Raw genomic sequence first — 16,329 nt, 5'->3', positions numbered from 1 at the left:
CTCACCTCAGCTTCTCCGAAAACAGCATATTCTCGGGCGCCGCCATCTTGCCAGCGCCGCCACGCCCACAGGAGCCGGCCGGAAAAGGCGGGCTTGAGGACGTGCGCAGACGCAGTTGCTGCGCGGCTTCTCGGGCGAGAGTGGAGGGGAGCGTTTCTCTGCTCCGACTGACCTAAGACTAAAGGCCGGGGTAGGTAGCTCATCTTCCAAAAGTCTGCACAACTAAATGTCTCCTTCCCGAAAAAGGAGAAGGGGCACCTACCCCGCCCTGTAAGTAATTCTTCTCTCCTAGCGCTTCCCCAGTGCGTTATCATTACCTCTCCCCAACTCATTGTGAGGTGTTTTGTGGCCAATAAGTTAGTTACACCTCTCCTTTTCTCGTCACCCATTCACGAAGTCTCATCCTACACAACGCGGCTAGCCTTCCTTTCCAGTCCGAGGCTGTGCCTCCATTCGTGGTTCCACTTACTGTCGCCTTAGACAGAGCCCTACACTCCTCCCCTTTCCACTGACACCTGCCGGCTCTAGAGGCTACAGAGGTGCAACCTCTGCTCCCAAGGAATTTCCAACCTAGAAACAGGGAAGGACCAATTCACAGATAAGATTATTTGTTATAGGCAACTCAGTTTACATTACAAAGGCCACCTGGGAATTCAAGGAGAGCTTTCTAATAATGCCTGAGTTGTTCTGAAGGCGGTTGGGCTAACCCGCCTGCCAATGCAGAAAAGAGACGTGGGTTCGATAACCTGGATGGGGAAGATCCCCTGGCATAGGAAATGGCAAACCGCTCCAGTATTCCTGGCCTGGAGAATCCCATGGACAGAGGACTCTGGCGGGCTACAGTCCATAGGGTAACAAAGAGTCTAACACTACTGAAGCGACTTAGCACACAGGCACGAAGGGCTATTTACTCAGGTGGAGAAGGCTGGGAATGGAATTGCAGGTAAATCAGCACAAGGAAAGTCACTGAGCGATGAAACAACGTGGAATCTGCCAGAACCGCGAGAATTTTGGCCATCGAGTATAAAGGGCAATATGAGAGTATCAAGGAATACAGCGATAAAGGTGGCTGGTGCTAGGTTATGGCGAAGGGCCATTCCCAAAAGCTTTAATTATGCTCTGTATGGAATAGGGAACCGTTGCAAGTTGAGTTGAGGCTTTTGTGATCGTATTTGTGTTTTAGGTAAATGACTGGTTTGCAGTATAAAGGATACAGCCGGAATAAAGCAATCTAGGTGAGAGGTAACAAGGAATTAAACTGGGGCAACAAGAGTAAGAGATTGAGAAAGCAAAATCAATCCTGCTAATAATTAGGCTGTGGTTTACACACATAAGACCAAGAAAAAACATTTCTCCCAAGGACACGTTGCAACTGCAAAAGGATTAACAACCCCCTTCTTTTAATAATTGGATAACTTCCTTCCTGGCTTGTCTTTGTTCCTCTCTCATCCAAATCAAAATTACTGAGATATCCAATTACTAAGCTGCCTGTTTCCATACTCCCTCCCTGAAATCATTCAGCAGAAGCCCAAACTCTTCATAAACTCTGCCTTACTCTTTCTTACAAAGACACTTGCATAAACAAGGCTCCAAGGTGGCCTTGTTCAGCTCAGTGCATCAGTAATTAGGAACATAGACTTTGGAGTCGGATGGACTGGGAAACTCAAGCCTTGACTATCTGATCTTTTTTTTTTTTTTTAAAGCTGAGTCCTAAGCAGTAGACTGCCAGGGAACTCCCAGTTCCTAATGTTTAGTCCTCAGTTTTTTCATCTGTAAAAATCAGGGAAATGCTATATGTTGGCATAGTGCCTGACGATAATTAGTGTCCCAGAAACATTAGTTGTTATTAACAGCAGCAGTAGCTTGAAAACTTCCCAACGCCCTCACGAGTGGATTAAATACTTGTCCTATGGGTGCTCCTTGCACAAGTATTTCACCTTTTATAACACCTATCACACTATATTATTGTACTTTGTTGCCTCCATAAGACTTCATCTTGCACTATATCTTAAACTTCTTGAAGGTGGAGATTTGGCAGGTATAGCCTCTAACTAGAGAATTCCTTGGTTGGCACAAAATATAACTGTGCAGATCTCCAATTTTGCTGGTTTCTGTGACCAGGAATTATGCTGAGAATTGCTGCCATTCTGAAAGCATTAGTGTTTGGGTTGCTGTAACATTTCTTATGAATCAGACCAGACTCTCATGTCAGAATAATTAAAGATGTCTTCTAGGAAGATACTCCTAATTTAAAAAGATACAGATTTACATTTTAGTCTATTATGATTTAGAAGTGAATATAAATCTTCATTTATAGGAGTTAGATATTTATCTTCAACAATTAACTGCTGAATTCATTTTCATGAATAAGTTTAAATTGCTCAACTTAATTTCATTACAGAAGTTAGTCTAAAAGCCAGTTTCATTTCCAAACTATAGTTCCCATCATTTGATAAATCATAAGATAAAAATAAGATATACAAAAATGTAATGCAAAGATATAGTCTACTATGATATTCTGATAAATAGAACAAATTTATATTTATTCTGCAATGTAACATGTATTTTCTATTTTTCTTGGTGCCTGAAATATAACTTCTACTTATTCTCAAGTATACATGTTTTGGTTTATCCCTTCTTTATGGGAAAAAGCCTAAATTTTTGTCTTAAATTGTCAGTAGGAAATAGCTGATTATTCTTAAAAAGTTAAAATATTTTTACTTTATATTTAAAATATTTCACATTTATAAATATATAAATGATGTAATAGATAATGGTATTACAAATATGCTATTATTAAATGATTCTTAATTATTATGACAAAAGAATGATCCATAATTGTATTTTTTTCATTTATAGCAAGCATAAAAGGAGAGCAAGAAAAAAATGTTTACTATTTACCAGATTGGGAGTCTTTCAATTAATTTGGCTTTTTTATTGCTCTCATAGGACAGTAATACTGGGACTCACTGAATGGTCAATGCAGGAATTCTCATGAAAGAACATTTCTTGCCTACCATTAATTTCATTATTAAATCACCAGATTTACTCAGGGACATACAGTGGAGTCTCAAGTCCTCTTCAACACTCATTGCTATGCCAAAGGCTTTATATATTTTCCAGATTACAGTTATCACTAAAAGTAGCAAGATAAGATACTTATAAATGCATATTAATATGAAAATGCTTACAAATCAATATATGTACAACTGATTAAAAGTTTTCTTTGGAGGAAGGAGCTATCCAGTGGTAGTTATTCTTTATTCAGTTCTTTATTCAATCAGTTCTTATTCAGTTATTAGTGAATAAAGTTATTCTTTATTCATTCTTACTGATTCTTTTGTCTAGTGATAAGCTCAGAACAACACAACTGTTAGAATGGTGACAGATGGTATCCCCACCTAGAACCCAAACCAAAGTACCACTTTTGAAGAGTAGGTTGAATTTGAAAAGCAGGAATCCAAATGTATATAGGGACAAGTGTCTTAGTCTGTTCAGGCTGCCATAATAATATACCAGACTGGATGGCTTAAATAACAAGATTTATTTCTTACAGTTCTAGAGGCTGGGAAGTCCAAAATCCAGGTGGTGGCAGATGGCATATTTGGTGTCTGGTGAGTACTTTCTTACTGATTCATAGACGGCCATCTTCTTTCTGTGTCCTCACATGGTGGAAGGGCTGAGAGAGCTCTGTGGGGTCTCTTTTATAAGATCACTAACTCCATCATGAGGGCTCCAACCTCATGACCTAGTCATTTCCCAAAGGCTCTACCTTCTAATGGCATCACATTGAGGGTTAGGTTTCCAACATATGAATTTTGAGGGGACACAAACATTCAGTTCCTAACAAGAATGTAGTACTATTTATAGGTGAAGTAGCCAGTATTGTTAATATGTACTAATTATATGGCAAAATTGAGCTTATTCGCTTAATTGAACTGTATCCATTTTGATCAGTAAAATTTGATATGAAAGAACTTAAAGTTGAATTGAAAAGACAATACAACATTAAGTAGAATAGTGATCAAAATTTGAGTCTTCTAGTGAATAGAAAAACACCTAAAGTGATTACAGTACTGTGTTTTTGCTAATATTGTACCAAAAGAATGTGTTCCCCCTGCCCCATCCCCCTACCCTGCCACCCCCCACTCCCCTGTGATCAAGAGAAGGGCATCTTCCTAAACTTTTTTGAGGTGGAAGCCTGGTTTTAGAATAACCAGCCTCACCGTAACCCATGTAGCCCTGGGAAAGGAGAAAGGGGCTGGCAGCTTGCCCTACTGGTGATGTCAGCAGATTGTGCACTGGTTCCATAGAAATTGGTAAGCTGAGGAGCATTGAATGGATCTTTCCATTCCTGCTTCTCTAGTAAATCCCTCATGAGTTTTCCAGTCATTTTTTGATCTGCATGTTGTCTCACTAATTTTACAAACATCTTAGACACTCAAAGAAACTAATAGGAACAAAAAGTCATTTAACAAATATTAACATTGTAAAGAAAGGGTTTTATTATATTATGTAATGAAAATGAGCAGCAATTGTAATACAAAGCAGGACATGGTTGAGAGTGAAAGAGGGTACTGTTAAAAACTACACCAGAACACTAGATGTAAGTTAATCAGGGGTGGCCAACCTGGACACACCCTATGAATATCTTCTGTATCTCTAAGATGGAAGGGCAGGTCAGGCATTCTGTGCATTGGTTCTCACTCCAATTTAGAAGACTCACTGCAATAGAATTTTACACTAAGAATTTGCAAGAAAGCTAGGACGGAAGCCTGTACATATCTCATGTGTGTACCTGTTAAAGATAACTATGGTTTGCAGTGGCTTCCCAGGTGATTCAGTGGGTAAAGAATCCACCTGCAATGCAGGAGACACAGGAGACGTGGGTTTGATCCCTGGGTCGGGAAGATCCCCTGGAGGAGGGCATGGCAACCCACTCCAGTATTCTTACCTGGAGAATTCCATGGACAGAGGAGCCTGGCGGGCTACAGTCCATAGGGTCGCAAAGAGTTGGACACAACTGAAGTGACTGAGCATGCACGCAGGCATGGTTTAAAACAGATAAAAATAAAGTTAACATAGCTTTTTCCCCATATTAATCTTGTAAAGAATTTTATTCATTTCCTAGAGCATGTATGCTTCCATTTTCCAGAGAAAGCATGCACTGTAGAAGCAATGCCTTCACCCTCTTCCTTTTTTAAGAGCAGAGATATGCCCCTAAACTTAAACATACAACTCCAACCCTATTTTTTCCCCTACTGAATTTATTAGTTACTTTTACTTGTGGTAAAATACACATTAAAATGAAATTTACCATCTTAACCTTTTTCATTGTATAGTTCAGTAGTGTTAAGTATATTCATCCAACCTTATCTTACAGATCAGATGACTAGCATACTAATGAAACAAATATACTAGTAAATGCAGTATTGAGTTTGAATACAGGCTTATAGGCAATTAGAAACATTCCACATATTTACAAGCAAGGGTGACTCTGGATTGGATTCCTCACAGTATATAGAATTATCTAGGTTTTATCTATCTGATGAGTTTCTTTCCTTCTTATTATAGCAAAAGTCTTCTAAACCACTGTATAAATTAGGACATTTATGTTATCTCCTACCTTGCACAGAACCTCAACTAATGAAATAAAATACAGTTCAGATAGTTTTAAAAGGAAGTCAAGATAGTTTTTTCATTGTAGAAAATATTATTGTATTCATTCTATGAATCAGTGTACATACAATGCAAAATAATACTGTAAACCATAGACTATTGTATTACTAGTCTTTTGAAAAATATTTCTGTAAAATAGATCATGAAAGCATTTTAAGTTCTAGGCACTCAAAGCATTTTCTTTAAAATATTCTGCATATGCTTTCCTTTTTCTTTTTTTTTTTGAGATGAACATATTTGTGGTTATATTTTCCTCAGAATGCATATGCTTTCTATATGATCAAGCCTTTAAGTAGAACATCTGGCTTTCAGAAATACAAAAGAATTTCCAGATATAAGTATATACTTGTGTTTTTAGGATTACAAAATATTTTTTCTATATTATTAATTGATAGTAAGTAATCATATCATGTGTTAGTGATGACAACTAAGTGTTGAGGCACATATACCCACTGAGAAGGCCTTATAAAAGAATACACAGTCATGTTTTAAAATCAGATATACCTAAAACATAGTCAATGTTCAACCAAGAAGTGCCAGTCTGGGTCCTGTGGCTGTTTCTGAAAACCCTGCATTCTGGATGGTCAGTGTCTGTGCCTTACCAGTTGTTAAATCTTTTGATTCTCATCCCTACTTATAACTCTATAGAATCACCAATTGATAAACGTAAAAAGACAGCTCAAAAATGTTGCATGTAAAAAGATATTACAGCTACCAACAGGTTGCTATAAGAGAAACTTGTATCTCTTACTGGTACTTCAGTGATAAACATCAGTAGCAATAAAAGTAAAAATTTGTTTACTAAAGAGCTTCCCTCAAAGACTAAGGAACACTGCCATACGAAGAAAGGCTCGTTTATAATTATTAACTGCAGGCATTTAGAAGAGTCTAGTTGACAATATTTAAAGAAGTAGTATATATTTAAGCAAGATAACTACCTAGATAATGGCATCTTAGGGAGTCACTTGGCTGGTGGAAGGCTTGGGTTTTGCTTGTATGTTCAGCACATAGTCATGACGGAAGGATGAGCGGACAGTGCGGTTCATTAGGGGCTGAAGGGGGCGGAAGTTATCCACCATTTTTTTCTCTTTCTCCCCCTCGGAAGTGAAGAGCAGGGTTCGAAATTGCTCAAGCTAGAAACGGAAACAGGAAGCATAAATATTTTCAATAGAAAGATAGCTTTACTTCATGAATAAATTACTTTCATTTTTACTACTTTCATTTTAAACTTGTATATATTTATATAGCTAAAAGAACAGAAGGAATTATGTGCATCTGTATAAATAAAAGACCAAAAGGATTTATCCAAACAATGATTAACACTTAGTGGTAAGATTATAGGCAGCTAGGATTATTGATGACAGCTAACATTTTTTTCTTACTGAATTTTCTGTGTTGAAATTTCATTTGAAAAGTTCTCACATGGGCCACTGACCCTCTGATTTATTTTATTTATTTTTCAATGTTATATCAATTTTTAAATATGAAGGATAGTAATAGACTAAATGCATAGGTCCCCAAGACCAGTCTTATGAGCAAACTCTGTATTGTCATTTATTTATGGTGGTTATCACTACACAAAATTTTTTTTTCTTTAAATTATGTTGTCTACTAGTTGCTATCTCTGTGACTTCTGTCTTTGATACATGGTTAGAAAAGCTTCCTCCATTTGGACGTATGAAAAGGTTTTCCTAGGCTTATCCTATACTTTTATGACAGTATTTTTAACACTTAATATGTCTGGAATATATTCTTGTCTAAGGTTTGAATGGTTGATCCAACTTTTTGTCCCCAAGTGTCTGCTCAATTGTCCCCATTGATCTTTCTGAATAATCTCATCTTTTCCCCCTACTGAGCTGAGATGCAACCTTTATCATAAACTAAATTCTCATATCTACTTGGACATATTTCTGAATCTACATTTTTCATCCTATGATTGATCTCTTTATTTGTGTACCAGCACAACACTATTTGGGCTTCCTCAGTGGTAAAGAATCTGCCTGCTGATGCAGGAGCCGCCGATTCAATCCCTCGGTTGGGAAGATCCCCTGGAGGAGGAAATGGCAACCCACTCCAGTGTTCTTGCCTGGGAAATTCCATGGACAGAGGAGCTTGGTGGCCTATAGTCCATGGAGTCACAAAGAATCAGACAGGACTGAGTGACTGAGCACACAACAATTTTAACTATTGAGGCTTTGTAACTTGGTTGATTTAATCATCTTTCATTTTCTCTTTCACAATTTCCCTGGCTATTTATTTATACTCTTTTTTTTCCCACATGAGGCCAGAAGTAGCCTATTTTTAAAATCCTATTGGTATATTTATTGGGATTACATCAAATTTATGGAATTCATGGACAATACAACTTAAGGAGAATTGACATTACAGGTATCTTTATGATGTCTTCCTATTCAATCACATGGAAGTAATTTTTTATCAGTTCAAGTCTATTGTGTCTTTCAGGAGTATTTTAAGTTTTCTTGTTAAGCTGATTCCAAGATATTTTGTATTTTTTCTTTCCATTATAAATAGCATTCTTTCTTCCATTATATCTTTTAACTGACTGTGATTTTTGCAAGTCAAAGGTACTGATTTCTAGAAATTAATATTGTACTCCACTTATTACTGAATTATCATATTTTTGTAGTAGTTCCTTTTATTGTTTCTCTAATTTATTTTTCTTTTCTTGTCTAATTATACTACTTTCAGAATAAAACTTAATTTAAAATTTAATATAGTAATATTCTTTTCCATATTAAGCATCCTACTTACTTTAGAACTGAGATCAATCTATTTTATCAAATTAGGGAAGTCTCTATACATTCCTATTTTATTGAAAATTAAAAAGAAAAACATGAATGTTGAATTTTGCTAGTGCATTTTAAGAATCTGTGGAAATGATTATAATTTTTATATTTAGATTCATTGATATGATAAATAATATTCCTAGTATTGAGCCATCTTTGCATTACTGGAATAAATACTACTTGAACAGAGTATAAAATATATTTCTTTTAGCACACTGCTGGATTCTGTTTCTGAAATACTATTTTAGTTTTTGTGTTTTTTTTTAACCACAACCTCTGTGTGATGTGCAGAATCCTAGTTCCCTGACCAGGGATCAAACCCGAGTCCCTTGCATTGGGGGTATGGAGTCTTAACCACTGAACCACCAAGGAAGTCCCTATTTTAGCTTTTTTAAAAATATATTCTTCAGAGATATCAGTCTGTAAATTTTTTTTTTTTTTTTGGTCCTATCTTTGGTGGGTGTTGGTGTCAGTTATCCTGGCTTCATAAAAAAGGTTTTGGAACTTTTGTTCTTGTGAAAATGCTTTGTGATGAATTAAAATCCCATAAAACAAGCATAAGCAAATACTACTGCAGTTCACTTATATTATGAATTAAATAGGATTTGTGTGTTAACATAGTAATTAACACCTATTTAGTTTCTCGGGAAAAATAAACTCCAGGGTCAAAACAACTGACTTAAAATTCCTGGACACATGCTGCTGGCTTCTGTTTTTATCCTGAGGTTCCATAGCAAAATTCCCTTAAAGATTTTGAAGAGTTTTGAGCACATCCACTTTCAGCCTTCATTCTTCCCTTTAAAAGGGTCTTGTTTACATAAAGATTCATATTTACATATAAAATATATAATACATAAAACACATGTAATTGTCAAATATGGAAGTAAAAAGCTTATGTTTCTTAAGTTTTAACTCTTCTCTCTAGTTAATTTGAAGCATTCCCTAATTCATATCCAAAGTAACACAAGATGTTAGCACATTTTAATAAAAATATATAAGCATTACAAGATAGTAAAAACTGATGCCAAAGTTTGAGCTCAGCCTTGTTTTAAAGGCACAGACTAGAATTTCTTTACATAGAAATGTGGAAAGAACATACCTGATCATGATCAACCTCTACAGGCTGCTTCTTAATGATCCAAGTGACAGACTCAGAGAGTGGCGGTGTAGTCAGGGACCCCGAGTAGGTCCAGTAATCTGGGCAAGTAGGCATCAGACAGGAAGGGTCGAATGACCCAAATTCTGCAAGTGTGTCCTAGCAAGAGAAGGAGTCATTGAGTCATCATTTCATGGTGAAAACCACTCAGGAATCATATGATGTGGTGATGATTCTAGGGGAGTCTGAGGACCTGCAGTGGTCCAGATGAGCTCCAGGTACCTCTGGTCACCTTAGGACAAAATCACACTCTTGCTTTGTTCTTACAATTAACCATGTATTTCTGATAGTCCTCAGTGGGAACAGAGCAAAAGCCATTTTCTCCCTCAGTTCTAGTGAGGTTAGCGCAGGCTGGCTCCCCTGAACTCTTTGAGAGGCATTAGGTAGTAGCTGGTGCATAAACATGGAGGTTTTTCATTTTCAAGAGAGACTAAAAGAATTCACCTTTCTAAAATGCAGTGCATTAGGAGGAGACAGGATCCTGGATTGAGAATGGGAGAGGGAGGGATGGGGACAGGAGAAGGAGGGCAGAAGAGTGGGGGAGAGAGAGAGAGAGAGAGGGAGAGGAAAAAGAGGGAGATGGGGAGGGAAGGAGTGGGAAGGAGGTGGGGGAGAGAGACAGAGGCAGGGAAGGGGAGGGAAGAGAGAGAAAATAGACTTTCAGAGAGTAGCCCCATCTGGGATTCTGAATATTGAACAATTAATCTTTGGGGCACACAGAAATATCCACCCTAAAGGATGTGGTAATTGTTCTGTAAGACTGGACAAACCAAGTTTCTATCATACTTTGTTCCCCACCTGTGGGAGGGTAGCTAGACTCCAGAAGGCTGCCCTGAGGGTTTGCACAAGGACTGAGAAGGAGCAGGGGTTGGGGCCGAGAAGGGGACTCGTTATGCTCCTGAGTCCCTGAGTGCTCAGTGGCATGGCAGCCAAAGCAGAGCCATCCGTGCCCACCAACAGGATCACTTCTGTCCCCTGCAGAGTGTCCCAGGGCCAGGGGCTCTCTCGACAGAAGCATCATAAATGGCAAGTTGTCTTAGGGGGCGACTTTCAAAGAGAACCTCAGTTACACTGAGGTGAGTTACATTTCCCAATTCAAAGTGCCCTGTTATTGTCTCCACTCAGAGATTGAAACATAAAATACATCTCAAGTGATTTAGAGGGGAAAAATTACCTTGTGCTTAATTGATGGCAAAATATTCACCAGTTTCTGTAGCTCTTTGTGATGCTTGCCTAGCTAAAGAAACAATGAGAATATACTAAAAAAAACAATAGACATCTCACTTTTGAAACTGCAACAGAATGTAAAGTAAAATTAACCACCTAGTGATTATATAAAAACAAACCAACCATACTACTTAAGCTACATTTAAACTGGTAATTTAGAATGTTTTAAACATCACTGAATTCAATTAGACACAGAAAACTGAGCAGGCTGTTTGCTGACAGGGTCAAAGTGCCTATAGGCGAAGGTGCCCTGCTCCATTTAAGCATCATTTCTTTAATTAAAATTAAAAATTGTTCCACAAAGTAGCCATATTTCTTTTTTTTTAAAGTGGTCACATTTCCAGTGCTCAGTTGCCACAGGTTGCTTCTGACTACTGTACTGGACTGTGCATTTCTATACCATTTGAAATATATTCATGACAACCTTGTATTTTAAACAGTTTTATCTCAATATTTTTAGAACTTAAAATTGCAATGTTGTATCTTTTCATCCTAGGATTCAATATGTCATTTAAAGCTAGTAAGATTTTGTTTTTTACCTTTAAAAATACTCCTATCACAGCCAAACCATTTTCTTCCAGTGCTGCATCCTCAAAGTGTTCAAACTTGACTGCATTCCAATGCACCAAGTGCAGCTGAAACACCATTAAAAAACTGTTTGACACATAATCATGTAGGATTGCTCAAAAACAGCCTTGTTCACATATATTTACTGTGCTTCCTCACCCAAAATAAAGCCACTGAGAAAAGCATATGACAATCTGGTGCAAAATAAGACAGAATTAAAGAACAGGAAGAAATATATACAGGGGCAGTAATTAATACTTTGGAATAGGCTTTATTGGGGGTGAAAATTTTGTATACACATATATGTGTATATATCTGTCTCCAAGTGAATAACATTTCAGTGAGGGAGCAACATTTGTCTATTCCCATCCTGATTTGCATGAAACACTCATATACAAAATCCATTTGCATCTAAAGGAGAGATGTTTATGTTGAGAGAAATAGATTCTCCCTATGTGGACTAGGAGTTTAGGACAAATTTGTTCGAGGCATAACCACTTAAAATGTGTTTCTTTTTAAGGTACCATTTAAAACTAAATTAGGTGGAAAGTTGTTAAGAAGAAATTCTATGTATTTTGGCCCCTTTTATTTCCCTACAAATCATTCCTTGTCCATCATTCATGAATCCTCACCCTGCCTCCCAAGTGACACTCTCAAGGTCATGTTTAACTTTTTCCTCTCCTTTCCTGAAGAGGACACTGCCTCCAAGTCATTTTGCTTTAATTTCAAAAGTGCTTGTTGAGCCGTACTCTTTTTCTCTATTTCTATTGCCACCACTTTCATTTAGGCTCCCACCATCTCTCACTTGGGTTAATTTGACCTGGTGGCCCTGCACTGTTGCCTGTGTTATTAATTGAGGCTATCGTGTGAGCCTAGCTTAGAATTCTAGAAGAATTCTGTTTCAGGACCTTAAGGTTGATTTCTGTCATATTATTTGAAATGAGGGCAGTTGTCATTTTTACATGTTTAAACTGGGAATCATCAAATATGCCCCTGAGAGAGTTAGCATTTATAGGAATTACCTGATTCTTCCTGATAATTTCTTAGAACTGGAAACTCAGAACTGTTCCTTCTTCTCCACTGTTGTCACTGTTCCCAAACTTCTCAACTTACCTCTGCTGGGTAACATTTGCTGTCCACGGTATGCTCAGAGCCCCAGGCATCAATGGCCCCCCAGTGAAAATGGAACTGCTTTAATCGGTAGTTGTGTTCCAGGGGTCCTCCCTCGATCACTGAAATGGCACATCCAACAATTCAGGGGATTTGATGTTTTTGATGTCGTGGAGAAATGCAGGGGAAAAGCAGACTCTGTGGGGGGACCTTCTCATGAACTGTCTTAGATGGAGCACACTGTATTATATACCAGTGTTTATAAACTTGATTTCCATGCAGTTAATACATGTGTAAGGGCAAAACCTGCACTCGGAATGACACCAGGATTTAACTATACTCCAAGCTGCACACAATTGTTAAAGGCTAATTCTTGCCTTAGTTTTATGGTCTATATTTACTATGCCCAGTGTTTTTTATGCACAATAAAATGCAAATTTCTCTCAGCATATTTATCTAACAGTCTTATAAAACTGAAATACAGGTACAAAAGATACTTTCTTTTTTATGCGCCAGCACTTTGCTTTTCAATTTTTGAAGATAACAGTGTTTCTTTTCCTTACATTGAAATGGAAAAGGAAATTTGCAAATCAAAAACTATCACCTATCTCCGTTGCGACAGAGTGAACAATGTGAGTCATCCACATACTTTACTTTCTGGAACTACTGAAATCAGTACATTATAGGGGAAATGTCAGATACGAGTTTTAAAAGTCATCCTTCCTCAGGCTTTGGGTTGTGCAGTTTTGTTTTTTTTTGCTTTAATTTGCTGAAGCTGTTAGTTCCTCATTTCTGGCATCTGAGCAGACCCTGGCGATGTCTGTTCATGGTTAAACCATACAACGGGAAAACCAAATCTTCCATCTCATCTGTATTAATTATTTTAGAGTTTACTGCCTCATTAGTTGAATTTTATGTATGCAAATGACTGAGTACAGTCATCCAGAGGTCCAAATACTTTGGCTATGTCATGTAGTGGTCTACTGTTTATCTTACTGGCTTTCATAAATGTTTTACATAATTTCCTTTTTTGAAAAGAAAGAGTTTAAAAAAAAAAGGAGTTTTGTAAGGGTGAGCAAAGACACCAATGACTACTTTTCTTTGAGGGCTAGGGGAAGTACAGAAAATAATACCACATGATTCACTAAATTAGTAAGAGGATGATACTAAAGAGTAATCTAAAAAATTCTTATTTTTCTATGCCAGCTCCATATTGTGAGCATGAGTTTTGCAAATGTTCAGTCTAATCTGTTGGGTGAAACTGAAATCCTGCCCGGCCACATGTGGAATCTTCTCAGACCGGGGATTGAACCCATGTACCCTGCACTAACAGGCAGATTCTTAATGACTGGACCACCAGGGAAGTTCTAAGATATACTTTTAACTTTATTCATTAACACTTTCATGGATGCATTTCACCTTCATGAGAGAAAATCAAAGTTTCTCAATCTTAGCTCTATTGATTTTTTTTTGCAATAAAGGATGATTTAGACCTAATAAAAATCAAATTTAATTACTGTATCAGTATTGGTAATAGAAACAAATGCTCTCCAGCGAGTGCATCTATTGATATTTGAAGCTGGATAACTCTTCATAAATGCTGGTGATTGTGGCCTCGACCCACGAGATGCTGATAGCACACTCCTCCCAATGTGACAACCAAAATGCCTATAGATGTTGCCGTGTCCCTAGTCCCTGGGGAGGGAGGGGTAGCAAAACTGCCAGTGGCTGAGAACCATTCCTTAAGATGGATCATGTGCTTAGTTGCTCAGTCATGTCTGACTCTTTGCGACCCCACAGACTGTAGCCTGCCAGGGTCCTCTCTCCATGGGATCCTCCAGCCAGGAAGATTGGAGTGGGTTGCCATTTCCTCCTCCAGGGGATCTTCCCGACCCAGGGATCAAACCTGTGTCTCCTGCATTGCAGGCAGATTCTTTGCCTGCTGAGCCATGGATCAATCATTGCTTAAGATACATTATTTCAAGTAACAATTATTTCAGACAAATTAAGATTATTTGATACTATCAAATTCAGTTTGAAAAAAGAATCCTGCATAGAATTAATCACATGGTTTTCAATAGACACTAAAAGTTTCAGGTAAACTTTGAAGTCATTAGATTAGTGTATATCTGGATAGGCTGAAAAAAAGTAGATGTAAAAGCAATATAATATTTGAATTTTAAAATCTCTTTTAAATTGTGCTTCATTTACGCTAGGTAATATTGTTTAACAAAATTAACAGAACATGAGTTTCCATTTTTCTTATACACCATTGGTCTCTTAACTAGTTTAGACTGTAACCTCATGCACACATGAATATGCTTTTTGCCCCATTTCAGTGGTATTGTAGTCTCATCAGTTAGATCTATTTAAATAATATTACAGTCTAAATAAAAGTGTCTTGTAAAGTCAGCAAGCAGAGAAAATTTGTACATATGCAATACACATATGCAAAAGAAATTTCTAGCAAGGGTTTAATTTCAAAGCCTATCTTTTTATCACTTACAAATTCTCTCTATAGAGATATTTGTTCACTAATGAAAAATACTACCGATACGAGAGGAAAACGTTCATAAAAAAGAGAAGGGCCTTCTTCCATACATTATGAAAGTAAGTCCAGTGAGTCCCATACCACTGTTACCGAAAGAGTTCCCGGGGCTGTGCGGACATGAAGCTGTCCCTTTAACTCCGGATGAGACCACGGGTCTGGCTCTCACCTGATTTATCTGCAGAATCTTCAAATTCCACGAGGAAAGAGTACCCGTTATTCCAGACGTGGAGGCACGTGGTCGGGTCATAAGAGATGGTGAGCGGTTGTAAGCCAGGATCGTAGACACTGTCCTTCCACCGGATGTTGATGGGCGACTGGCGCTCACCCGCCGGGGCCAGGTCCACTTTCTCCCAGAGCGGGTGCACTAGGAGAAAGCACATCGGGGCTGTCATGGAGAGGCCCACGAGCTGGAATCCTCACCGCGGGGGTCATATGGGCCCACGGAGGTGTGTCCTCTGAGTTCACGTCTTATGGGAGCCAGCTGTGAGGATTAGGCAGACATCCTGCAAAGCCTGGCCAGACGCTAGCATTGCTAAGGTCCCTGGAGTTCTGTCTGTCACTTGCGTAGCTATGACACTGTAAGTTCAGGGGTACACGCACACTCTGTCTCACACGGCATCACTGGTGCTGATTTTTCTACCAGAGTCAAGCGCTAGGTCTTTGTGGCAAGTCTCTGAGAAATCTCAACAAATTCCTTATAATAAAGAGAGCTATGCACCTGTGATGCACAGACTCCACGTGCGTAATTCGGGTTGTCCAGGTCTCTGCCCTTTAGAAGCAGCAGACAGCAGGAAAACCAGACAAAATATGAATTGAGATAAATCATGACCAGTGCCCCTCTGTACCTCATCCCACCGCCGAGAACGAGCCTGAGGATTTGAGAAAGTGACAAGGCAGCTGCAGCCCAGTCAAACCCCTCTGTGCATGGCAGGGTCCCTGGTACTCCACTTGTCCGAAGAAAACAGGCTTGCCTCTGGTTTCCTCTTACACGGGACATGGTTCTCTTCCTGAGATAGCTGCCGCAAGTGGGATTCTACAAGTGGCCCGCAGTATAGACACAGAGCGTGCCAAGGTAGTTTCTAGACCAGTGGTTCTCACAGGAGGGAGCTATGGGGACCCCAGGGGACATCTGGCAATGTCTGGAGACACTTTGAGTTGTCCGACTGGAGGAGGGTGCTACTGACATCTAGTGGCTAGAGGCCAGAGATGCAGCTAAACATCCTACATAGTAG

The 16,329-nt window shown here is 38.5% G+C and overlaps 1 protein-coding gene and 1 long non-coding RNA gene across 5 annotated transcripts in view; one reads left to right on the top strand and one right to left on the bottom strand.

The window, feature by feature from the left end:
- Positions 1 to 11: 11 nt before the first annotated feature.
- LOC129639910 (uncharacterized) overlaps positions 12 to 16,329 on the top strand; it is a 19,452-nt gene continuing 3,134 nt past the window's right edge. Inside the window, exons 1-2 of the long non-coding RNA XR_008708665.1 lie at positions 12 to 190; positions 3,557 to 3,614. This is a non-coding gene — a long non-coding RNA (uncharacterized LOC129639910). The remainder of the gene's footprint in view (positions 191 to 3,556; positions 3,615 to 16,329) is intronic.
- Positions 4,488 to 16,329, bottom strand: part of LOC129639907 (carbonic anhydrase 5B, mitochondrial) — a 27,380-nt gene continuing 15,538 nt past the window's right edge. For 2 of the 4 annotated variants that reach the window (XM_055565204.1, XM_055565203.1), the window contains exons 3-8: positions 15,264 to 15,461; positions 12,550 to 12,668; positions 11,409 to 11,504; positions 10,817 to 10,879; positions 9,586 to 9,741; positions 4,488 to 6,812 (exon numbers count right to left, since the gene is read on the bottom strand). In XM_055565204.1, coding sequence (XP_055421179.1) covers positions 6,633 to 6,812; positions 9,586 to 9,741; positions 10,817 to 10,879; positions 11,409 to 11,504; positions 12,550 to 12,668; positions 15,264 to 15,461 — 812 coding nt within the window. In that variant the 3' untranslated portion in view covers positions 4,488 to 6,632. The remainder of the gene's footprint in view (positions 6,813 to 9,585; positions 9,742 to 10,816; positions 10,880 to 11,408; positions 11,505 to 12,549; positions 12,669 to 15,263; positions 15,462 to 16,329) is intronic. The other 2 variants (XM_055565205.1, XM_055565206.1) reach the window with 2 other exon arrangements.

This window comes from Bubalus kerabau, chromosome X (genome assembly GCF_029407905.1).
Source record: "Bubalus kerabau isolate K-KA32 ecotype Philippines breed swamp buffalo chromosome X, PCC_UOA_SB_1v2, whole genome shotgun sequence".
Lineage (NCBI taxonomy): Eukaryota > Metazoa > Chordata > Mammalia > Artiodactyla > Bovidae > Bubalus > Bubalus kerabau.
Note: the sequence above shows the minus strand (reverse complement) of the source record. Positions and strands in the feature narration are given on the sequence as shown.